This window comes from Propithecus coquereli, unplaced genomic scaffold, assembly GCF_000956105.1.
Source record: "Propithecus coquereli isolate 6110/MARCELLA unplaced genomic scaffold, Pcoq_1.0 Scaffold104, whole genome shotgun sequence".
Taxonomy (NCBI): Eukaryota; Metazoa; Chordata; class Mammalia; order Primates; family Indriidae; genus Propithecus; species Propithecus coquereli.
In genome coordinates, this window is record NW_012134303.1 from 7,852,126 (window position 1) to 7,877,192 (window position 25,067).

The 25,067-nt window shown below is 38.3% G+C and overlaps 1 protein-coding gene across 6 annotated transcripts in view; it reads left to right on the top strand.

Moving 5' to 3' along the window:
* Window positions 1-25,067, top strand: part of PAK3 (p21 protein (Cdc42/Rac)-activated kinase 3) — a 272,401-nt gene that overhangs the window by 246,585 nt on the left and 749 nt on the right. For all 6 annotated transcript variants that reach the window (XM_012645260.1, XM_012645252.1, XM_012645243.1 and 3 more), the window contains 6 exons: window positions 943-991; window positions 1,287-1,399; window positions 2,729-2,846; window positions 4,369-4,468; window positions 4,963-5,159; window positions 21,471-21,608. In XM_012645260.1, coding sequence (XP_012500714.1) covers window positions 943-991; window positions 1,287-1,399; window positions 2,729-2,846; window positions 4,369-4,468; window positions 4,963-5,159; window positions 21,471-21,608 — 715 coding nt within the window. The remainder of the gene's footprint in view (window positions 1-942; window positions 992-1,286; window positions 1,400-2,728; window positions 2,847-4,368; window positions 4,469-4,962; window positions 5,160-21,470; window positions 21,609-25,067) is intronic.

A 25,067-nucleotide genomic window follows, 5' to 3' on the forward strand; every position in this document is an offset into this window, starting at 1 on the left:
TTCTATCCTAATTTCTTTATCTACCACAAATGAAATTAACTATTGTTTTTCTTTTTATTGGAAGTAGGAGTAGGAGGTGGTTTAGAATGCATGTGGGATTCACAGAAAGTTACTGTGAATTCAGCTTACTATGTAATTTATATTTGCAAAGCAAGGGAACCCAGTAATTAAAATGAAAATGGAAGTATGAGTACTACCAAATCTTAAGGAATGAGATTTTAAAGGCATATTGGACTAGAGTGACACTTCATAGTAGAAGTTGTTGATAAATTTAGCAAAAAGAAAAAACAATGGCTCAAATAGTAAAGCCACATTGTAGTTGCTTTGTGTAGCTATAGTATAGGTACAGCATTGAGAGTGAGTGATTTGTTAGATGAAGATATTCTTAAAAATTTTGAAATATATGAAAAAAGCCACTCTGTTTCTATGCTAAAAGTGGAAGTTAACTTACACTTGCCTAAGCAAAAGATGATATATTCTTTCCTAACCTATACTTTGCTTTAATCAGAGGCCTGCAATGTTGGTTGTCGTAAGATTCAAGGAATATTCAGAATATCCAGGAATTTCCTCACAGGAGCAAGGCCATTTTGCTCAATTCATTACTGCATAGTGCATGACACATGACCCGGTGCCAGAAAGTCTGACTGGAGTTCCTAGCCCACCACAAGGGATACATTGTGATTGTTTCAGGTGCAATTTCTGCCTACAAGGATTGTTCCAATATTGTGCACTTAAAGATTTGTTAAGAGAGTAGAACTCATGTTAAGTATTCTTTTTTCTTACCACAATAATAATTTTTAAAGGTTGTTCCTTTTTTTACTCCGTTCTTTCATCTTGAGTTTGCTAATTTTCCTCTCATGAAAATAACTACATTTTATTTCAAACAAAATATATTGGTAACACCTTGATTGCCTATTCATTTGATAATTTTCACCTTCACAGGGCATCAGGTACTGTTTATACAGCGCTAGACATTGCAACAGGACAAGAGGTAAGTGCTAACATTCAATCCTGATTTTTATTTTCCTTTATTCATATTTATCAGGTTTCTTCTTTGATGGCATCTATGCTGGAAAAAAATGGGTAGCACTGGGTAAAGCATTTGAAGCATCTTAAGTGGATAGTTGACCCAGGATTGACCAAAGAAAACAGGCATAGTTTTGTGGCACGTATAAAGAGCTCAGTAGATAAATAATTTGTATGCCTTACTCTGTGTCCCAAAAAAATGGATGCTTATGTTTATTGTAATGATTGTGATTCATTCTTGTACTTTAATCATCATTCAGGTGGCCATAAAGCAGATGAACCTTCAACAGCAACCCAAAAAAGAATTAATTATTAATGAAATCCTAGTCATGAGGGAAAATAAGAACCCCAATATTGTTAATTATTTAGATAGGTAAGTGGTTTTTTTTCTCACTATGTACTTGTTCTCTTTATGGGTTGTCACTTTCTTTGCAAATTACTTTTTTGGGATCTATTCATTTAACAGTCATTCTACAAATATTTCTCAAATGCTACAAAGAAGTAGAGTGTTGGATCTATTGCTGAACTTTCACCCACTTATCTTTGTCCACCCGTCAAATACTTGAAGAAACATTTTATGGTCTTTGTTCAAACATAAGCAGTTTGTGTAATTTCCTTTTGAGGATCGTGGCTCCATGTTGGCAGGAAATAGACTATTGCATATAAGAGAGAGCAGTGGTGTTTTAAACATTTCATCAAGTGTTTGTTTGGAGCCAGTACAGTCTCTGGGAGTCTAAGTGAAGAAGGCTGACTACAATGGCCCTGCTTTAATGGGTGCTTTGTGATTAACTGACAGTGAGGTCTAGGGAATTGAGACTTTAATCTCAAACCTTTTTCCTAAACCAGGTAATTAATGTCTCTTTCATCAGTGGTATTAACAGTGTGTTATAAATAGGCATTTAAAGACAGCACTAACTCTTCACTTGTGGTTAACATCTGTCTCATTCAATTTCAATAAGTGTTTGTTTAGCACCACTGTGCTGTGTTCTCTGGGGGTATACAAAGGAAATAAAGCTAGGTCTTCAACCTCAGTGAGCTTAAGATCTTGCTTTCTGTGTTTTGGGCCAGGTAGACCATGATACAGAAGGAGAAAAAAAGAGGAGGAAAATGGACGGTCAAATCTTGAGTGTTTCATAAAGTGTCATTCAGGGACTACCTGCAGCAGAGTGACCTAAAGTCACTCTGTGTTTGTAATTTTGTAAAACTTGCATTTTCACTTATAAAAAAATGCAGATTTCTAAGCTGCTCTCCATAATTAATGAAATGGGGCATGTGAATTTTCATTTGTAACAGGCTTCCCAAGTGACTCTTATGGACGCTACAGTTTGAATACCACAGGATAGAAAGTCTTGCTTCTATCCTGTGGGTCTTAGAACAGGGTAGAAACATTAAGGTCATTCCATTTCCTGTAATTTCTCTCTCTTGCTGAGCAGGGAGCCAGACAGATCTGATAATACTGCTAAAGTGCCTTCCCATGGTCCTAGGTGATTTGAATAACCTCATGCTCTCTTTGCCTGAATTGTAGGGCTCTGGCGACCCTTGTCTCCATATTTGATCACTTGGGGTATGTTCCTCAGTAACTTCTTAAAGATAATGGTCATGGCACAACTCACAATTGAATTCCGTCAGAACTGAGGCCTGGAAATGTTACAGTCCTCATTTCCTTAGTCCCAAGTCAAAGTCTTGTTTTTTATTGTTATAGCTACTTAGTGGGCGATGAACTATGGGTAGTCATGGAATACTTGGCTGGTGGCTCGTTGACTGATGTGGTCACGGAGACCTGTATGGATGAAGGACAGATAGCAGCTGTCTGCAGAGAGGTAAGAAAATAGAGCATTTCTAGCTGAGAAGAACACCAAAATTGGCAGTTCCTTATTTTTGATAATTGAGAATGCTTGTAAGAAAGTAACAATAGCAGAACTTTTCTACTAAAAAAAAAATTCGAGAGCCTAACTTTAATTTAAATTCTAACCTAATATCATTCTTCTGCACTACCCTTGCCAACCTCTTGTTTATTTTAGTTGCTTTTGTATGGATTTTGAGTTCTGTTATGCCATTCTTGAGGTACCATATCTAAGCCCACATGCTGTAGTCTCAGTGAACATGGAAAAAGAATGATATTAGCATGGAACTTCTTTCTTATTTGGGGGGATTTTTACATGATAGTTATTTTGTCTTGCATGTGCAATGTGAGCTACGTAAAATACAAACCACATTATATTCTCATCATTTTCTAGGAGGCAATTTAAATAAGGTCCTGAAATTTAAAAAAGATAATTTATTTAGAAAACTTAAAGATTAAAAAAAAAAATAAGATCCTCCCTCAGACCAGAAATGAGTTTCTTTCACAATATAATTTGAACATCCCTCATAGTCCTCCAGGGGACCTCAGGGTCTGTCTGTTTTCCAATCACAGTGTCATATCCCTAGCATCAGGCTAAATTAAAGATACTTTATTATATTTAGTTTTTTGATATTTATAAAACCACACAGTTTTCATTGGAGTCTCGTGTACCCCATTCATTGTGATGAGGTTTTCTATAGACAAAAGTAGGAACTCCAACTCACTGAAACTTGAAAACCAATGATAGGAAAACAAAACAATATGATATCAACTACTCTTTGCTTGTTTATTTATGTTAAATTGTTCACTTAAATCTACTTCTTCCTTGCTCTCCTCTCATTCCCATTTCCCCCACCCCAAACATACACACACACATCCACCAAACACATAGGTTTTCTACTCATGCAATAAATCAAACTTATAGTCGTTCAAGGGAACATTCTTCACTGAGCCTGTGGTTTCCATCTTCTAGTATTACAATACAAAGGCATTTCCAAACAAGTACCTGTAGTTACTTCATAGCCTAGGAGCCTTCATAGCCTGGCTGTCATTCAAAAATAGCTTTTATGGCATTTATTTTAAATGCAGATTCCTGGGTCCCACTCCAGATGTTCTGAATCAAATTGTACCAGGTGCACAGAAGTTTACCACATATGTAAAAGACCAGGCTGAATTCCTATCTTCCAGATAACCAGGCCGAAGTATAATTATATTCATCGGTTAGTTTGCCTGTGTGAATGATTAGTGCTGCTTATCACATTATCACTCTTCATGTCCTAGTCTGACATGGGAGCCATTATAGTTAGCATGTATAATGCTAAGTGGAATCATTGATGTAACTGGTAATGTGATTCCAAAGTGGTGTTAAAGCATTCAGTGATATATTTCACTTGATAACATAAAATTATACCCTTGCCCAAAATTTATCTAGAAATGAAACTTAGAATCTTAAAAAATTCATTGTGATATAACTAGACCTTTTTTTTCTGATTTAATAGTGCCTCCAAGCTTTGGATTTCTTGCACTCAAACCAAGTGATCCATAGAGACATAAAGAGTGACAATATTCTCCTCGGGATGGATGGCTCTGTTAAATTGAGTAGGTATTTTGGTTCAGATGGTGTTTTGAGGGAACTTCTGCTCTTTTATTTTCTAGCTTGAAAACATAATGGCTACTGAAAGTGATTGATCTGAAAGCAGTTAGAGCCCAGTTTGAAGCAAATAATTTTTCTAACACTGTGTTCCTGTAGATTGTGACCAAATTTGGGGGATTTAAAATTTCAGAATTTCTAGTTACTTCTAGAATGGATGGATGACAAATACCTAATTAGAAAATTAAAAGATTCTGTACGTTTGAGGGAACAGTAACGGTGGGGACTAGATTGAAGTATACTAAAAATGACATCACATTAGTCAATTATTTCAGACCCTTTTTAAAATCAGGACCAGCTGAGAAATCAGGTAACAAAAGGATACGAGCTAGGCAGTTGTGGAAGCTCAGCATGTAAGGGAAGGTACATCCATATCCGAAAGTGACCTATTGTAAAAAGAAAATAATTTGGGTTTATTTTAACTGACTTTTCTTCTCTGCAGCTGATTTTGGGTTCTGTGCCCAGATCACACCTGAGCAAAGTAAACGAAGCACTATGGTGGGAACCCCTTATTGGATGGCACCAGAGGTGGTCACTCGAAAAGCTTATGGTCCGAAAGTTGATATCTGGTCTCTGGGAATTATGGCTATTGAAATGGTGGAAGGTGAACCCCCTTACCTTAACGAAAATCCACTCAGGGTAAGTCAGAAGAGAACTCAGGTACTATATTCGCAGGAAAGGGGAAAGACTAAATGTCATTTCTTGCTTCCACCAAAAATGACCAGAATGGGCTCGTTCCTGGGACAAGTAACATAGACGCACCAAGTTATAATTTTCAAAATTACTTTGAGCTTTTTAAAGTTTATCTTATCATGTCTCAACAGTTTTCTAAAGTGCATTGATATCAGTATCTCTAAAGACAAGGGTCTTTAAAATTCCCGAGGAAAGCTTTCCATTGTAAAATAAATGCAGCTTTTTTTAAAAAAAAAAAAAGTGAGATGTGGGAAGAATGAGTATTTTTATCATATGCCATGGTTAAATGGTCTATCTAGGAAACACTTGCTTTATAATTACTTTAACAAAGTAAATAAATGCATTTCCAGAACAGCTATAATTTTTTCAATTGGATTTTCTTCATTATCAGTAATGATTTATTGAGCAACAACAGCTTGAGGGGTATTGAATGGAACACAGAGATAGACAGAGCGCCAGCCTGGTGAAATCACAAATTTAATTAGACTGTCAAGTAGAAAATGAATGGAAATAGTTTGGGTTGGGTAAGTCAGTTTGCTACTGCAAAATCAGAGGTTTGATCCTCATGTGGTCTGGTTACCCCTGCAAAGAGAAAACCTCCATTTCATAGTCTAACCCTACCATCTTTATTCAGAGATGTGCTGTTTATCATGAGGGGAAAAGGCAAAGAAGTATGAAAGAAATGCTTGCTCAGTGCAAAAGCGAGCCAGTAGCTATTTTGTTGTACATAGCCTAACAGCGATCCAGGAGCTGTGTTTTATATATATAAAAGACATCACAATGTTGAAAAAGGAAATACGTACAGATTCAAATTCTACTCTCAAAACTCATCCACAGTGCCAGTGTCAAAGGCATCTTGCATATTGTCTGCGTCATTACCACTAAAAGTCTAAAGTTGAATTTTACCCTTGGTATACAAAAAACACTGTCCTTAGTAAAAGTAAAAAAGTTTTCACATTAAGCTTATAAAATCTATATTCCAGCTAAATATATGTAGGTTTCTATGCATGTAAAGAGACCTATGAACTAATTGTCCAGTCATTTTTGCAGTTGAACATTTTGTGGTTAGGAGGTGCATTCCCTGTGTCTGAAGAAGGAGACAGCCTCCTCCAGGCTTCCTCTTAATTCCTCTCTGGCACTTGGCCTCTTGTTCTAGTCCCTGCGTTGATTAGAAAACAACAGATATGAGTGAATGTCCTCATGAATGCGATAGGCGATTGCTCTGGTCTCATGAAACAATCTGGAAGTGAGATGTGCTCATTGATTAGCTGCCTGCAGGGCTGAGTGGAAAAGAAGGGGCATTTTCCCACCGTTTGTGGGTCAGCCCTCCATGAATTTAATCAAGTCCACCCCTGACCTATGGACCAGCGCCTCAGGATAATTACATGGACTTTTCCTTATTGTTTAACCACCTTCACCCATTAAGAAATAGCCCTGAAAGAACACATCAGGCCTCTTGTTTCCATGGATTTCCTCCTCGAAGTCTTAGGAGTTTGGAGGCACTAAACGGATTATGGCTGTTTTGCTTTCTGCCTTCTAATGAGTAATTTACAACCTGCAAAATTTAAGGATTAAATAAATGGCTCTGTAAAGCAACTAGTCTCCGTAATGCATTTATTACCTTCTTCAGTCCCCCAATTACAATTGATCACTCGTTAGCTAGGCTGCTAATTGTTAGCAAAAAGGAAACAAGTTTTAATCTTTATAGGCATCTTCTAGCCTGGGATTAGAACTCATAATTAACAGCTTGTCTCTTAGAATCCACAGCCTTATATCTAAACAAGTACTTGCCACAAGGTTCAGGAAGCCTACATTAAGGCTGTAACAAAAAGATCCGTCTGAAAGACCACCCCGTTGAATTCCACTGATAAGGATTTGCTCTAACTTTGCTCATTACTCTTCGTGTGTGATCAGCCTCCAATTAGTCTATCAACAAGTCCATATTGAGCTAGTCCTATTCTGAGTCTATCTCTCCTAGGCACCAGAAGTACATTTTTTAGTTTTGATGTCAAATACACTTTCCTCATGTTCTCTTAAATAAAACACAATGTCTCAGACTATATGCCCTTATTTGGAATTAGAAAACTGTAGTCACTGAAATCATGGGGAGATTGGAGAGAAAAAGATATAAACATGAGCCTGTAGGGAGCCTACATTTTCTTGGATCCTGGTGACCAGGCCATGTGTGGGGAGAAAGAGAATCATCCAGAGCTTTAGGAGAGGTATAAAAGTGTGCTAGATTAGTTCTTCTTTCTTTAAAATCCTTCTAACACACCACCTGTCTGCCATTTTAGGCTTTCAGGTGGAAAGAAGTGGAAGGAAGAAAGTAAAATAAGTAGGAGGAAAACGGAGTGGTAGAGGACAGAGTAGCATGTTGATATGAAAAACCATTGGTCCAGTAGTCAGGCAGATTTGGCTGTGTCCTGGATTCACAACCTACACACTCTGTGACCTACTGCAAGTTACTTAAAACCTTTCTAAGCCTGTTTCCTATCTGTAAAATGAGGATAATATCTATCTTGCAGAGTTGATGTGAAACCTAAACGAATAATGTGTGTAAATCACTTAGTACAGTGTCCAGTTCTTTGTAGGAAATATATATATATAGAGAGAGAAATTGATATATTAGAAAAGTGAAAAAGGAAAAAGAGACAGTATGCTTAGAGTGCTTTATACTCTCTCATGAAGGGAGATTTGATTCACTACTCCCCAAAGAACTTCCCCTTCACACCGGCAGCACCACCATCCCCTTAAAGAGTGGAGGGTTCTGTACGGTTCAGTACAATTACCATGAACAGGTGAAACTGAAAAGAAGAGGTTCAAGTTGAAGTCTGGGGCTGTGCGTATGAAGGTTGTTTGTTTGTGTGTGTGTGTGTGTGTGTGTCTTGTGTGATTCCCAACTGAGCAGACTCTCTATGAATATTGCCTATTAACATATTGATGATGAAAGAAATTAGCTGCTTTTACCTTCTAGTTATAAAGTGGTTGGGATTTTTTAAATGTAAATTGCTCTGTACTAATTGACCTAATTTGCTCATAAAATGCCTTTTAAAGGTCAGAGAGTTATTAACTGTACTGATGTTATGAGGTTGGTACCCTTCCAGAGACAGAGAGGAGACAAGCTTATGACCGTCCCCCACTGCCTGAAGTCTTTGCACTCAACATAATTGGCCTTGGACATGTTGTTCTGTGACCCATGAACAGTTTTAGTGTAACCTCCAATAATATAGTGCCTTGTTTCTTCTGTTTGCCAAAGTAAATAGGATTAAAAATCTAACTTTCCCTATGGATACGCAAATCAAATGTTGGTGCTCTGCTGATATCTTCAACTTTTTTTTAATCAAAGATATATTTTTTAAAACCCGGGATTATCATATAATAATCTGATTCTAAATAAGAAGGCACAACCATTTTTGTAAAACAAAACTTTGGTTTGTTATACTCCTCAGCACCAAGTGTATGCCTCCTTATTAACTTTGCACTCACACATAATGGAGCTGTTCTTATCAACAGGTTTTGGTGGGATTTGGTATTTGTGAAATGTCTCAATGACGTCCACTTGAACTCCCTACTAGACCCTTTGAAACCCTTCTTTGTGTGTAATTTTTAAAATTTTTATCAAAGTTGAAATGAACTTTAAGTGTTCTCTTTCTACCCTTGCTTTAAGCATCTATGAAGCTGTATCAAAGACTGGATCACTGGAAGACAGTTATTGGTATCAATGCTAAAAACAGTATTTAGTATAGTGTGTAAACCACACATCCTATACCAGTGGTTCTCCTCTTTGGTTATGCATTGGAATCATCTATGGAGCTTTAAGAACCAATGATGCCACGGTCCCGCCCCCAGAGAAAATTGGTAACCAGGATTAGGCCAAATACAAAACAATGTGGCAAGCCCTTTATAGAATACTATCCAGGCTGAAAACAGCCCTCCTTGAGCATGGTTGTCCCACAAGAAAAGAACACAGTATCATTCTGCCCACATTTCTCCATTTTGTCTAAAAAATTATGAGCAATACTGTCAAAGCCTAGTGAAATCTTGATGTGCTTTATGTCGTTGTCTGGTTTTTCAGTGCAGTAACACTATCAAAAAATAAATGGCATTAGTTCAGCATATACCTCCATATTATGCCATTTCTTTTTCAATTTCGCTTCTTCTGAAAATGGAGTTCATCATTAAAATGTGTTAGCTGCTGTCTGAGTACCTAGCACATATTGGTGCATAATAAAACCATCAGCCTGACTTCTCATGATTAGGAGTGCATTACCTGTATGCCGAGGAAGAAGGGGGGTGGGGCAGAAATCTAAATTCAGACCTGTTGTCTAAACTAAAGACTTCCTACTTGCCTTTTCTCCACACTTAAAGCACTACACAAATGTTAGTTAGTCTTATTTTTTACTATAGGAACAGGGGAATTCTGGTTAGCTTGTATGTATAGGGAGGAGAGTTAAGTAGAATAAGAGAATCTCTAGCAACTGAAAAACAGCAACTAAGGGCCAAACTGCTTGTAGCTCTCTCCAACCACTGGAACCTGTGCTATGGATTGGAATGTCTGGTTTTGATGGCGCATGCTCGTTTGGAATTAAAGTCAGACATAAACTTCCTGAGCGCCAGAGAAGCAAGCATACTTTGCTAGCACTCAGTCAATATTGTTTTGAATGTATTTCAGGAAGAGCTGGGAGCATTCCCTTCTTTTTCCGTAAGCCATTATGGAACAGCAAGGTTTATTGATGGTTTGTTGACACTCCTACTTTGAGGGCAAGCCTATGCCTAAAAGGAGGGGCGAGTTGGGATAACTACAACTAAAATAATTGCAGAACAGTAACAGGGTTCTTTTTAATCAGAAAAAAATATTGCCTGTCAAAAGATAGACAGCTCTTAAGAATCATTGGTTGTCAGGAATTCAGCATAGGAAAAATGGGACTTAGCCATAGGAAAGCTGCAAGTCTCATTTAGATTGTAATTCAGAAGCAGACAGCTTAAACTAGTGAGTTACAGCCCAGAAGACAGCCAAAAGAGAAATTGATTCCATAGCAAACTAAAATCCAAGAGTCCCTGACCAGGCGACGAAGAGGGAAAGAAAGTTTTAAAATGTGGTGACTGGGGACCCACTGTTGGCTAAGACTGATATTCCCTTATCCTACCATTATCTTATCATTTCTCAGAGTCCTTATAGCATGGCTTGGGAATAAGCCAAAGATGCATATGCCTATTGCCTTAACAGGTGCCATACTTATAACTAAGTAGTTCAGTCCCTCGAAATAAAGTTCATTCTAAAGAAACAAATCATGGAGTATGATGATGGACATTTGCCCAATGAAATGCCCACTCACATGTTTTATCCTATGGCCTTTGAATCTGTGTTTTTGCCAATGAGAAATGACTTTACCGAGAAAATCAGGGTTTTCTTGATAATTAAGATCATTTCTGACCTCTGTCATCATTTCGATTTATACCTTTTCTAACCTGGTTGCAACATCACTGTAGAAAATTCTTTGCATTCTAGTAAAAGGATACTCTGAGATGTCTTAGATAAGCCTCTCTGTAGAGGAAGTTAAATTGATTAAAGTAATCTTAGCTGTGTAACTGGGAGGGCCAGAGTTCCAACGTTATCCCAAAAATCAAAGCTGACCCTTCTGCTGTAGCTTGCTTGTTTCTTTTCTTTTCTTTTTTTTTTTCCTTTCTTTTGGTAAAGAATTTCCCTCATGCTCATATGGCAAAATTCATCAGCACTCTCCATCTAGGAGGAGCCAATGAATGTTAGGGCACTAGACAAGGAGCTTTCTAGTGTCTCTACCAACTGTATACATTAATTGTGAGTTGAAGAGTGAATTGTATTCCCGAGTCTGCCAGTCAGGAACTTCATGACCTTGTGTAGATTACTTTTTGCTGAGCTTTCATTTTCTTATTGCTACAAAGGAGTGGACTTTAACCAGATTATTGTTTACCAGTGGGCTCCACAAAGCCCTAGAGTTCCATGGAATTCCTTGGAGTATTGAAGAAGCCAAGGGGGAGGTCACCTGGGTAGGGCTCTTGGTTCTACCAGAATACTTCCTCTTTAATTTGTTTTCTACACTGAGCTGTCACATGAGATTTACTTAAATAAAGGGGGAAACTCATGAGTCTCTTACTCTTATTCTATATGCTCTGAGTGTAGACAGGGCACAGCCTTCCCTGACTCTGCCAAAAGAGCCATATTGTGAGTGTATGTTGTGTTTAGAGTGCTTCCAGAGGAGTGATCTTCAGAAAGCACCTCGGAGACATCTCTCTCATCACCTCTGAACTAAATCTGTATCTTGCAGAATGGAAAGATGCCCCTTTTCCTGCCAAGCAAAGATACTTGATCATGATGTGAAACATGCTGAATGTAGGACTCAGTAACCTCACTCTGGTAATAATCTTGGGGAGAGGCCAGTGAAGAGTACTGCAGTGATAAAGCTATTGCAAAGACACATGGTCTACATTCTGGGGTTTGATGGAAAGAATTGTATGTTTTTATGTGTAGAGCTGTTCAGCTGATGAACTGCATATAAAATAGAAGTTGAAAGTATAATAGTTTATGTGAGCAGTGCTGTATGTTTCACAGATCATATCACAGTCAGCCTGTTTTGATCCTAATACAGTAATCTGGAAAAGCCCAAAAGAATCAGAGAATTAATCCTTTCCTGCACTAATGTTCTGAAATGAGACATGAACAAATGGATAATGTTAAATGGTACTCTAAAACTAGAAATTAGGTGTGGGTTGAAGAGAAAATGGGAGGTGAGGAAGTTGATATACCAAACATAGGCAATGCTTTGAGACGTTTTGTGTGAATAGGACCAGAGAAATAGAGCAGTAGCAGAATGGGATCTACGATCCAGGTCCCCTTGACCTCCCAGATTGTTTAGTCTTTATCTATCTTCATTTCTCTTTACTCTTCATTGCACTAACCACCTTCTCTCTCATTGTCCTTTGGCCTACTTTCCTCTTCTCCCTCTGCTTCTCACAGCTTCTTTCCTCTACCTCCTGTGCCATTTTGCTTTTCTTCCTTTCCTATCTCTATGCCTACCCCCACCCCCACTTCCAAATCCCCTGTAGTTCCAAAGCTTGAGTACTGCTTGGACTGCCAGAGTTGCTTCATGAGCACCAGTAGTTTACTCCACATTGCTTAACAGGCATTATTAATCCTGAGAATGAGCACATGTATTGTCAGAGTCATCTGGTATTTATTTTACAGCATTGGTCAGTCCTTTGTGCTTGAAAGGAGCAGTCTAAAGCTATGCTAACACCTAATCAGTCAGCATTACCTAATTACCTTTTACTATCAACCTATAAGGGAGTAGATATATAGTAGGTTCATTTAAATAGCTTTCTAAAGATTAAACAACAAAACAATAACAACTAAGCCCCTCCTGTAATTTGGTGACAGATGAGATCTTCTATGCAAGACAAGTAGAGAGCTAAATGAGACCACATTGCTTATTCAGCTATCACACTGGACTGTTGTATTGAATAAGTCAAGGCATAGATAGAGTGTTTGTTGTCATGTAGTGATTTCTTTGTGCAGATTTGGCCCAACTTACTGTCTTCTTAGAAAGAAAAGAAATGTCAGGGCCTTTCATGAAATCCATAAACACATCAGAGGCAGTAATACACTCTGACCTTTAACTTCTGAAATCCCAGATCATGAGTAAACTAAGGCATAAGGTGTCAAATCACTTGTTGCCAAATCTCTCTCATAAAACACTCAAAGTTAGTTGAAAATTCTAAAATGATAAAGGAACCAGGGAAGCAGTAAATTGCAGGCAACAACCAGAGTACAAGCAGCATATAAACCCTCAATATAGATATATACAGTCAGCCCTCTGTGTCCGTGGGTGCCAAATCTGCAGATTCAACCAACCAATCAAAAATATTTGAAAAAAAAGATAATGGTTGCATTTGTACTAAACATGTACAGACCTTTTTCTTCTCATTATTCCCTAAACAACATTCATATGCCACATAACAACATTTCAATCAACAGTGAACCAAATATACAGTGGTGGTCCCATAATATTATAATGGGAAAAATTCCTATCACCTAGTGACCTCATAAAGTCCACATTACTCACAGATTTGTGGTGATGCTGGTGTAAACAAACCTACTCCTCAAGAAAAGCCTCAGGCAGGTCCTTCAGGAGGTATTCTAGAAGAAGGCATTGTTATTGTAGGAGATGACAGCTCCATGCATGTTATTGTCCCTGAAGACCTTCCAGTGGGACAAGAAGTAGAGGTGGAAGACAGTGATATTGATGATTTTGAACCTGTGTAGGCCTATGCTAATGTATGTGTTTATTTCTTAGTTTTTAACAAAAAGGTTTAAAAAGTAAAAGAAAAAAAATTTTAAAGTTTTAAAATAGAAGAAAGCTTATAGAATAAGGATATAAAGAAAGAAAATATTTTTGTACAACTGTACAATGTGTTTGTGTTTAAGTTAAGTAAGTGTTATTACAAAAGAGTCAAAAAGTAAAAAAAAAGTTTAAAAGTTTATAAAGTAAAAAGTTACAGTAAGCTAAGATTAGAAAGAAAATTATTTTTTATAAATTTAGTATAGCCTATGTACAATGTTGATAAAGACTACAGTAGTGTACAGTAATGTCCTAGGCCTTCATATTCAGTTACCACTCACTCACTGACTCACCCACAGCAACTTCATTCATGGTAAGTGCCCTATATAGGTGTACCATTTTCTAAATCTTATATACTGTATTTTTACTGTACCTTTTCTATGTTTAGATACCCAAATGGTGACCAGTGTGTTACAATTGCCTACAGTATTCAGTACAGTAAAATGCTGTACAGGTTTGTACCTTGGAGCAATAGGCCATACTGTACAGCCTAGTTGTATAGTAGGCTATACCATCTAGGTTTGTGTAAGTACACCCTACGATGGTCACACAATGATGAAATCATCTAATGAATCATTTCTCAGAATGCATTTCCCATTGTTAAGCAACATGACTGTATTTACATAGTATTTACATTGCATTAGGTATTATAGGCAATCTAGAGATGATTTAATATATAGGGAGGGTATACATAGGTTATATGCAAATAGTACACCATTTTATATAAGGGACTTGAGCATCTGTGGACTTTGATATCCTTGAGAGGTCCTGGAATCAATCCCCTATGGATACCAAGGGACAAGTGTGTGTGTGTGTGTGTGTGTGTGTGTGTGTGTGTGTGTGTGTGTGTATGTAGACACTGGGCAATACCATATGATACCCTTCTGCCTCTCTAACTTGAGTACCTACCCGTTGTTCCCCATTTCCAAACTGGTGGAAAATAATTGACCTTAGGAGGGCCCATTTCCCCTGTTGTGATAGAAGTGGATCAAGTCAGTCAGTTGCTCATGCACAGTGTACCTCATTTCTTAAAGAGCCCTTGTCTGCCTCTGTTAGGAGAACTCCTATCCCAGAGAATGGGAACAGTGAGAGGTGCTATTGTGCAGTGGTCAAGGGCATGGATTCTGGACCCATCCTCTCTGGATTCAAATATTGATTCCCCCATTACTAGTTTTGTGACACTGGACGAGTTATTATTTTTAACCCCACAGGCCTCAGTTTCTCTGTCTGTCAATTGGAGATCATAATAGAGTCTACTTCAGAGGGTGTTCTATGGATTACACAAGCTAATACTAATCAGTCAATAAGTGCTTCCCATGGATATAATATTTATACAGGTATTGAGACATAGATGAATAGCCCTCATGCTTTTATAGTTCAGTTTCATTATACGTTAAATAGACTTTTGTGGGCTAAGCTGGAGCCCATTCACCATGCATAATACGATTTCCATGGTAAAATGGGTTTTGTGTCCCAAATATTCAGCCCACAAAGAAATTTTTGTACCACACTCTATCCTCTTTGTAAAGTGAGTCTTTATATTGGTACCGGGGCCTCTCATGGTTGCTAACACATTTCCATGTAAGTCCCCTGGTTTGTTTTCTGATGTCTTAACCTAAACTTTATAAACTGTTATAAAGAACTGAAGTCACAAACTGAAACTTTTTAATTAAATGGTTAGTCCTGTTGCAAAACTGCCTTAATGAAAATTTATTGAGTACATATGGATTGTTTTGGGACTTCTTTGGAGAAATGTGGTAATTTCTATGATGACTGCTTTGATCTTTTTTAACGGAGGAAATTGCCAGTAAGGTAAATTGAATTATTCCTTCAACTGGGTAAACTAGCTTTCTCTTAGTACTTAGGTAAATTCATTTGTACATTAGGGTCAGCGAAAACTTCAATGTTTTTGTGTTATTACCAAGATATTTAGAGTTATTATGAAAAATTCTAGAACATCAGTATCTTCTAGGTAATGTATATATTACCATGAAGAAGCCACCATTTTTTTGTGCAAATGTTGTATTTCTAACATTATAAATAAGGTCAGTAGGCCATGGGTCCCATATTGCCTTACCTTAGGAAGAAAACAGACCTTGTTTAATAATCTAACAGATTAATTAGGAGCACTTTCTCTGTTCAAAATCAGCCAGAGAAGATAAGTTTCTGAACTTATGTTTCAAGTTCCAGAGAGCATGAGTTCTCATCTCTTCCTCTGTGGGCTTGCCTGCATTAGATGTGTTGTGGTCATCTTTTTTTTTTCCAGTTTTCCCTCCCTTTGATGGTATCCCTTATGTACACTATTCATGGAGTTCTCGTCCTTCTCCCACACTGAACAGTGGGTAATCAGAAGTTATCACATGCCAGTCTGTTCAACTCAGAAAAGGTGCTTTTTTCATTTTATGTGTATCTTCTTTGATTTTTAATAGGTCACTTTTAGGTTCTGAGCTTTAATACTTTGTATGTCAATCTGTTATATCCCCAGATCAGTTAAACTTATACATTTTTGGTTCTCATTTCATTCAGCAACAAAAACATTTATTGAGCACCTATTTTGAGAAAATTGCCATAAAATCCAGAGTTGATTATGACACAGATCCTACCTTCCATGGACTCAACAGTCTAGGAGGGAAGACAGACCTGTAAACAAATAACAAATATTCATGATACAATATAAAAATAGACATGTAAACAGAGGGTTATGGGAGCTCAAAGAAGGAAATAGCTAACTCCAACTGTAGGCTGACCAACTATCCTAGTTTGCTTGGGACTGAGAAATACAAGACCTTCAGTGCTAAAACCCAGGATAGTCCCCAGAAAACCAGGGTGGTTTGTCACCATATCTACCTGAGAAAGATAGAGAAGACTGTAAAGAGGAGATACCATTTGAACTAGAGCTTGAAAAGAAAGTAGCAATTTACCAGGCATTTAAAGGAGATGAGGATAGCATTTTAGGCAGCTATGAAAGAGTATTTCCTACTCAGGGAATGATAAACAAATTGGTGTGAGTAGTATATGAGCTTTGGCCAGTATGTATATGTGTGGGGGTGGGGAAAGAAGGGCCCTAAGGTGAACAGAAAACAGATGAGAGCTGGGAAGGTGGGCAGGGACCGACCTTATATGCCATGCTAAGGAATCTTTATAATGTCCTATAGACCAGTGGTTTTCAAACAACTATAGTGATCTCCTGGTTTCAGTGAAACCTTGCTTGGAAGCAAAAATAAATACCGAAAAAAGCAAAATTTCTTTTATCGGGACAGATATATGTGGGTAGAGGGTCCCAGAATCTCTATTCTCTTTCTCTCTTTTCCCTCTTAGCTGATCTTGAGGGGAATTTTGGTAAGCACAGTTTGCAAACCTCATAGGTGGACCGTGGAGAGCCACCCCAAATTTGAAAGCAGAGGAGTGAATAACATGATGAGATCCGTGATGAGATAAGATGTTAAGGAGGATTGACCAAAGAATAAAAAGGCTTGAGTAAGGAAAACCAATTAGGAGGCTATTATAACTGGCTGAGAGAAGCCTGACCTTAAACAAAGACAATGGGGATAGACAGAAGTGGATGGGAAAGACATCTCTAAGGATGGCATTAACAGAACCTGGTAGACCATTACAGTAAGGGTGGGGAAGGGGAACTCAAAGATGATTCTATGGTTTCTTATGGTAGAAGCAACCAACTACTGTATGGGGAATCTTTAGTCTAATTGCTAATAGCCAGCTTATTTTCTTTGAGTTTTCAGTAACTCACATAAAACCAACGTGTGATCACTCATGCCTAGATCTGTTTCCTCAGTCTTTCTTCATCTAAGACTTGACTTTGCTAATAAAACCCTTTTTTTGCTGTCATTGTTATATTGGTTACAACTGTATTTGCCTCTCATTAGCAGTGCAGTGGATAGCAATCTTCTTTTTTACTAAGATAGTCCCAAGCTTATAAACAAGATGTATCCAAAAGTTCATTTTTAAGTTAATTATTTGAAACTCAGAGTGCATTTTCCCATAGAAGAGGCTTTCTACACATAGTGATTAGGTTCCCAGGCCAGTCCACAAAGGCCAGTTTAGCCCATAATATAATGGAAAGTATGGATTTTTGCAATGGAAATTAGTTGGAAATAATTCTGTTGCAATTAAAAAGAAAACAATAGTTGCAAAAGAAATAGTCTGGGTTTTTGTTTCCCTCAAAGCAGCAGTCCCCAACCTTTTTGGCACCAGGGACTGGTTTCATGGAAGACAATTTTTCCACAGACTGGGGTCGGCACCCACCATTCACCTCCTGCTGTGCGGCCTGGTTCCTAATAGGCCATGGACCAGTACCAGTCTGTAGCCCGAGGGTTGGGGACTGCAGCCTCAAAGGGTAGGGCTTGATGAAAAGCAGGTTTAATCCTATGAAGACAAAGAGAAATTTTCTTTTAGTTAGGATTTTAGTCAGGATCCTTTAAGATGAGGATTTTTGTGTAAATTGGACACCATGGCTTTTTAAATTTATTTTTGAAATAATGTTTTGGAGGGTTTTTAAAATAATAAAAGCAACCATGTTCATTGTAGAAAATTTGGAAAATTGAAAAATATTTTTTAAAAATTAAGTCACCAATAATCCCACCACCCAGACAGAACCACTATTAACACATTGGTGTGTTTCAACCTTTTACTTAGTGCATGTATTTTTTTAAATCAGTCCAACAATAGTAATTATAGTGCATCTTACGTGATGAACTATTATGCAGCCCTTAAAATGATATTCATGAAGAATTTTTTAAACATCAAAAAATATTTGTGATACAGTATTGCATAAAAGGCAACCTTGCATTTGATACCTAGTTTGGGGGTGACAGAGTGTAAACAGATCAATACTAATCAACAAGGGCAGGAGTATAGGCTGTTAGGCTACCAACCAAGACCCCCTATCATCAGTCCCACCCCCTACCAAAAACCAGTCTTTTGTAGAAGTTCTGAAGCAGACATATGTGTTCTTTCAAGTATTGTAGAGGTTCGTAGCACTGGCTCCTTGTGACTTCTAGTTTCCTTTCAAATTACAGGGCTTTCCTCTCCCTTGATGCACTGTATCGGTAGCACTACTCAGGCTTAACAACTACGATTCAGGTCATTTCTTTGATTCATAAATGGAATGGAAAAAGGGGCATGCATTTCCTGATGTAATCAGGCATGGATTGAAGAGAGATGAGAAAGACCTGGGTAGAGAAGATCTGTATGTATTTGTAACGAAGAAGATTATATGCAGAAGAATATATTGAGCTAAGAATAGTGGAAGAAAAGTGAGATAAGGAAACAGTATAGCATGCATACAGATCTGGGGAGAGTGGAAAAGACTTAGGGAAAGGGAGAAAAGAGGTGTGTTTGTTTAGGACTGGGCTTGGCTACAGAGCAGAAAAAAGCCAGCAAAGGACGGTGAGCCTGGGGGAGTTACAGCCAGCTGAAATAAGAGAGTTCTTAGACGAGGCAGCAAATGTAATTTGCAGCAACTGATTTTCTTTTGTTAAGGGAACAAAGATGGTTTGTGAGGACAGGTGTTTCAAGCACTAATCATCCAGGAACCAAAACACTCTGTTTGAACTTAATTTAATGTATCTGCTATGATTGTGCACTATTTGATTTTAACCCAGTGATTTCCTAAAAGCAGTTTTTGTGTCCCTTTTCCATCCTATTTTATTTGCCTCTGACATATTTTGGCATGGAAGTCCTAATAGCTGCCACCTGCATTTGCTGTTCATTGTGGAAGGAAGTGAAAGTTACAAAGGAACGAGAGGTCGGGGGAGAGAAAGGTGTCCATTTGGAGGGGGGTGTATTAAATCTTACATCTTGGTTTTTCAATGTACATTACTAGGGGAAAGAACCCAAAGTTTCATTACACTCTATAGAAGCATATGGCATTGTAATTCTCACACATCTCAGCAAGGGAATCTCTTTCTATGGAATTCTGTGTCTCTTACATTTGGTGTACATGCAATGCAGAGATTCTGAATTATTAAGTACGGGGTGGGCTACAGTTCCTGAGCCAGTGGTTCTCAATGTTGGCTGTAAATTGGAATCACCTGGAGAGCTTAAAAATACTGGTGCCTGGGTTCTGTTCCCAGAGATTTTTACTTAATTGCTCTGCAAGTGAGAACTGGGCATGGGGATTTAAAACATCTCCCCAGGTGATTCTGATGTGCAGACAAGTCTGGGAACCTCCAGTTTAGCCCATTGCTTAATTACCTAGGTAGATTAAACCAATTGTTCTCAAAGTGTGGTCCAGCATCAACAGAGCACTTAGAATGCAAATTTTTGAGCCTCTGCTCGGATTTACTGAATCAGAAACTCTAGGGGAAGCTCGGGAAGGAACCTGCATTTTAACAAACCCTCTAGGTGATTCTGGCGCATGCTGTAGGTTGACAGCTACTAGATTAAAGAGACTTTCGTGACCCTTTCCAAAGTACACCTCTGGCGGGTTGTGGGGGGGTTGCTGGAAAGGAGAAGGGATGCTCTTACCAGCTGATGAAAACTGACCTGGGAAAGGACTTTGACAGAAATACTTGTAATAATAATATTAGAAGCTATGGTAAGGAAAGGAAAAAGGGGATGATGATTTGCTGCAAAGCCCAAGCAAGTACAGGAGGGAGCATGTCTTCATAAGAGTTAAGGGGTTGGTTACATGGGCAGACATAACGCTAGTGGCAGTGCCTGCAGGCAAACTTCTACTAATTCATTAAGACCCTTTTCAAACGCCAAACTCCTCTGTGAAGCTTCCTCTGAGCTCTGGTGTAAATTGCTTCATCCTTGTATTTACTTAGCACTTTCTACATTCCTCTATTAGCTCTTAACTCACTGTAAGTCTTTCTCCTTCACTAAATTGTGTGGTCTTTAAAAGCAAGGTCACTCACTATCTTATTCATCCTTGGATCTCTAATACAATACCTGGTACATAGTGTAGTAAGTGCTCTAGAATTATTTGCTTAGGGGAGGCATCAGAAATGGCCAGCTTTATTGGCTATCAGGAACCTTCAAAAGATGGGTTTACCTTTGTAAATTAATCATGGTCCTGGGACCTACTCTCTGACTTGAAGGCTAGGGACCTTGACTCTGTCAGCGCACCATGAGTTGACATTTCTTAGTGGTAAACTTACATACCACAAAGATCTCAGAGATGTATTAATATACGCAATTATTAACAACTTATTATTTTACCATAGTAATTGTCAGGTGCCAGGACTACTACTACTACTGTCAACTTTTCTCATATTTCCTCTCCTTGTAGGTAGACCATCATGGGAAATCTAATTAAATTCAATAGGGATACAGCTGGCACAGGACAAAAGTATTTGAGTCTTTGGGCCCCACAGGTTGCCTCTCATCCAGGCACTGCCATCTTCTAGTTCTTTGTGCTCTCTAATTCCATAATCTACTCTCTTCATCTTACATCTTCTCACAAATATTCTTTGAATAAGATAAGCACTTAGTAAATTACAATCACCTTTCCATTGTGCCTTTCCGAGGTTATACTCAGGTCACCATGATTAGATGTATGTGTGTCCCCCAGTTCTTTAGAGTAACAGATTTGCAGGCAATCCTTTGGTTTAATTCCCTAGGTGCTTAATTATGCTTTCATTATATATGGATTTTTACTGGCTTAACTCTCAGAGGACAACCTTATAACCTTATTTCAAAGTCTTTTGGATGTGGGACACCTTACTGTCACCTCAGTTACTGCCAAGATGAATCATTTATAAATGTTATAGAAACTTTGAAACATATGTGAATGTCATTCTCTAAAATGGAATTTTTAAGACCCAGAATGTAAACCAGAAGAAACTGAATTTGTGCCTTTTGTGCCAACCCATGATCCTAATATGTACGTGCTGAATAGATTTTTCTAATTTTTTTATAGGCATTATATCTGATAGCCACTAATGGAACCCCAGAGCTCCAGAATCCTGAGAGACTGTCGGCTGTATTCCGTGACTTTTTAAATCGCTGTCTTGAGATGGATGTGGATAGGCGAGGATCTGCCAAGGAGCTTTTGCAGGTGAAAATAAAATAGGATGATTACAAAGAGAGTCATTATATTGAACTTTTCCATCTCAGTGTGTGACAGTAAGAAAACTCTGTCAAGAAATGTCTAGTTAGAGTTAGGCTATTACCATTTGATTTTAGACCACAGGGACATAACTGTAGGCATGCATCTAATACATGATTGATAGACATGTCGCCCTTCTTCTGAGAAGTTGGCAGTTAAATCTATAAATCTCTTTTGTTCTTCTGGAGTCTTATTTTTCAAGGAAAAACAACTAATGTGACCCTTTGGTGTTGCTGTTTTGTTCTAAACTTTGCTTGTGCCTCTGGATGTTGTATGCAGGTGCTCTTGGCCAGAGGTAATTCTCTATATAACTATACAGTTATTTCCATGGCATTTGGTACTCTTATGCTTTACTGGTCAAAGCCCCTTTGTTTGTGATGCCAAATGGTAGGCACTTGCTTGCCTGGGTGAGTACCATCCGGTGGTGAATGCCTCTGTAACCATTTGTCCTTTTCATGGCTCTCAGGGATTAGTATATATGGTGAGAAATAGTACTTATTATGTACCACATTCATTGCATAAATTATCTCATTTAATTCTTACAATAACCCTATAGTGTAGGTGTTATCATCCCATTTTACAGATGTGGGAATTGAGGCTCACACAGCTCTTGAGTGGCAGAGCTAGGATTTGAGCCCTGGATTGTCTGACTCTCCACCACACATCACACACAAATTAATTTAGATAAAAAGATCTATTGATTTGATAAAGCAGCACATGCCCAGGATTAATAGGTTCACAGATAGGACTGTTCCTCAGGGACATATATCAAGATCGGTAATATCTAAGAACAATGACTGCTAGTTCTCTCTGTGACTTTGAACACATAAGCCAATTAAACAAAAGGTTCAACACATGGTTCTGCAGAGTATTAGCCACAAATTCAATCTGTTCTAGCCCATCCCCCTCAAAGACAAATCTGTTCCTGTTACATCTGAACTCCCTCCAGAGACAGAGAGCCACACCCAGACAAAAAAAAATATCCCATCTCAACTCATATCACACCGGTGGTAAACCTATTTGAAGGAATTAAGAGACTACACCTTCTCTTCTCTGCTACCTGTGAGCATTTCACAGGTTGTCATGGGGCCCTGAAATGTCAAATCTGGAATGGCCCTTTGTTAATCCTCTAGTTTATCCAGCCTCAAATTACAGATGAAAAACCTGAACTTTTGAGTCCTTTACTTCCACATCTTTTCACCTCTGCAACCACCCCACGTACACATCCTGATACATTCCTGATATGCTTTCTTCTAAGCATGAGTGAAGATATAGGTTCTGTTAATGTACCTATACAGGTAAGCAGATCATTGAATCAATTACCTAATTCATTCCCCAGCAATACTTTTATATGAACCAGTCAGATAACTGATACAAAACTATATTTTAAGTCTAAATTGAATAGTTTGTTTGTTGCATCTTTTCATTTTATATATGTAAGCAATAACCTGTATATCTCCTTAAGTCCATATAACTCTATTCTCTGACTCTAGCCTATCATTGCCATCTTAGAGGTTAGAAAGGAGAGAGATGCACAGTATCCTCGTCACTGGAAGGCTGGAGAAAAGACACAGGTCTTGTATATTTGTGTGCCTTTCTGTATGACCTAAGTCAGTTCTCTGTCCATCAGTTGATATTTATTGAGCAACTTCAGTTTGCAAAGCGTAAGTGCAGTAGGTGATACAAACCTGTTAGGTGCATGATTCCTACTCTTAGGAAGGTCACAATCTCCTTGGGTACATGAAAAGATAATGCAAGGCTGTTTAGAGACTCATTCAAACCAAGTGTCTGTTCAAATAGTAAATGATATGATTGATTAGAGAAACACCTTTCCAGGCTAGGGCGATCAGAAAATATCTACAAACAGGAAAGAGGTCTACTGGGCCTTGAGGGACAGATCAGTTTAGATAGGTTGAAGAAAAGAGGGGAAGGGATTTCAGATGGAAGTGTTATGGTATAACCACAGGCATGTAGTCAAGGTTTAAGAGAACAGAACATAGAAAGTGTAGCTGAAGTAAAGAAGCTACAGGAAATCAGACTATGGAGCACCTTGAACAACCGGCTAAAGAGTTGGGGCTGTAGGTAGTGGGGAAATGCTGAAGATATCTGAGGGACAAACATGATGAAAACTTTGTTTAGGAAGATTCATCTGGTAGTATGCAATAAGGATTAGCAACAGGAAAAAATGGAAGCAGGGAGACCAAGGGGGAGTTATTATCATTTGGAAGTAAATTGATTAGGCCTGAACCAGGAAAAGCAAGAGATGATTATAAGAGATATTGAAAAGAAAGAACTTGGTAGCTGATTGCATGTAGAACACAAGGGAAAGGAAGACAAAAGTGACTTTGGTGTATCAAACCAATGGTAGCATTCAACGAAAGGACAAGTGATAGAAGAGAATACAATGGCTAACATTTCTTGACCCTGTGTAGCTAACAGGGGACTCTCACTTACCTCATTTAACCATTATAATAAACAGAGGCAAGGATCGAACCTAAGTGCTCTTCCCAGAGCCCTTGTAGCTTACATCACACAAGAGTCCTCTGTTTGGGGGACTTTAACATAACTTTTTAAATGTTGAATTGAAGGTGACAGAACAGTCCAGAGGAAATGTCCAGCAGGCAATTGCAGAACTAGGACCAGAGCTCAGGAACGGGATCAGGTCATACACTATGGATTTGGGAGGCATCCCCATAAAGCAGATGATAGTTGAAACGTGAAAGGAAATGAGATCTGTAAGAAATTAAATTAGAAAAGGAAGATGATGAGAGCCAAGTTCTGATATGTAGGAGGTAGAAGGAGGAAGTGAAACCAGGGAAGAAGATGGAGCAGGAGTAATCATATGTGTGTGGAAGAGACCCAAAACAGTAGAATGTCACAGGCCCCGAAAGAGGAGAACATTTCAAAGAAGGAAGGGATATTCACTTGAGTTAAGTACTGCAAAGAAGCCAAAACAGAGATGGCAGAGGCACAGCTATTGGGTTTAGCAGGTAGGAAGCCATTGGTTTCAGGACAAAGTTCTTTAGTGCTCAACTGAAGATACTTTTCCAAGCATGAGGGCTGCTCCAGGCAAATTCATCAGTTTCAGAGAATCAGAAAATCAGACCGTTGCAAACACAGTGAGATTTTACAAGATCCCTATTCAGTTTCTAGATTCGCCAGTCAGCTTCCAGAGGATTTCATGACACTGGATGAAAGACAAAAACATACAAAGGACAAAAGCTCACACCATTGTTTAAGTGTGTGTTCAAAATATATTTTAATAAAAAAGGGCTGCTTGAAAATGTACACTAATATACTTGGAGAAAAGAATTCCAGTAATTTCTCTTTTTTTTTCCCTTCCTCTTGCAGCATCCATTTTTAAAATTAGCTAAGCCTCTCTCCAGCCTGACTCCTCTGATTATCGCT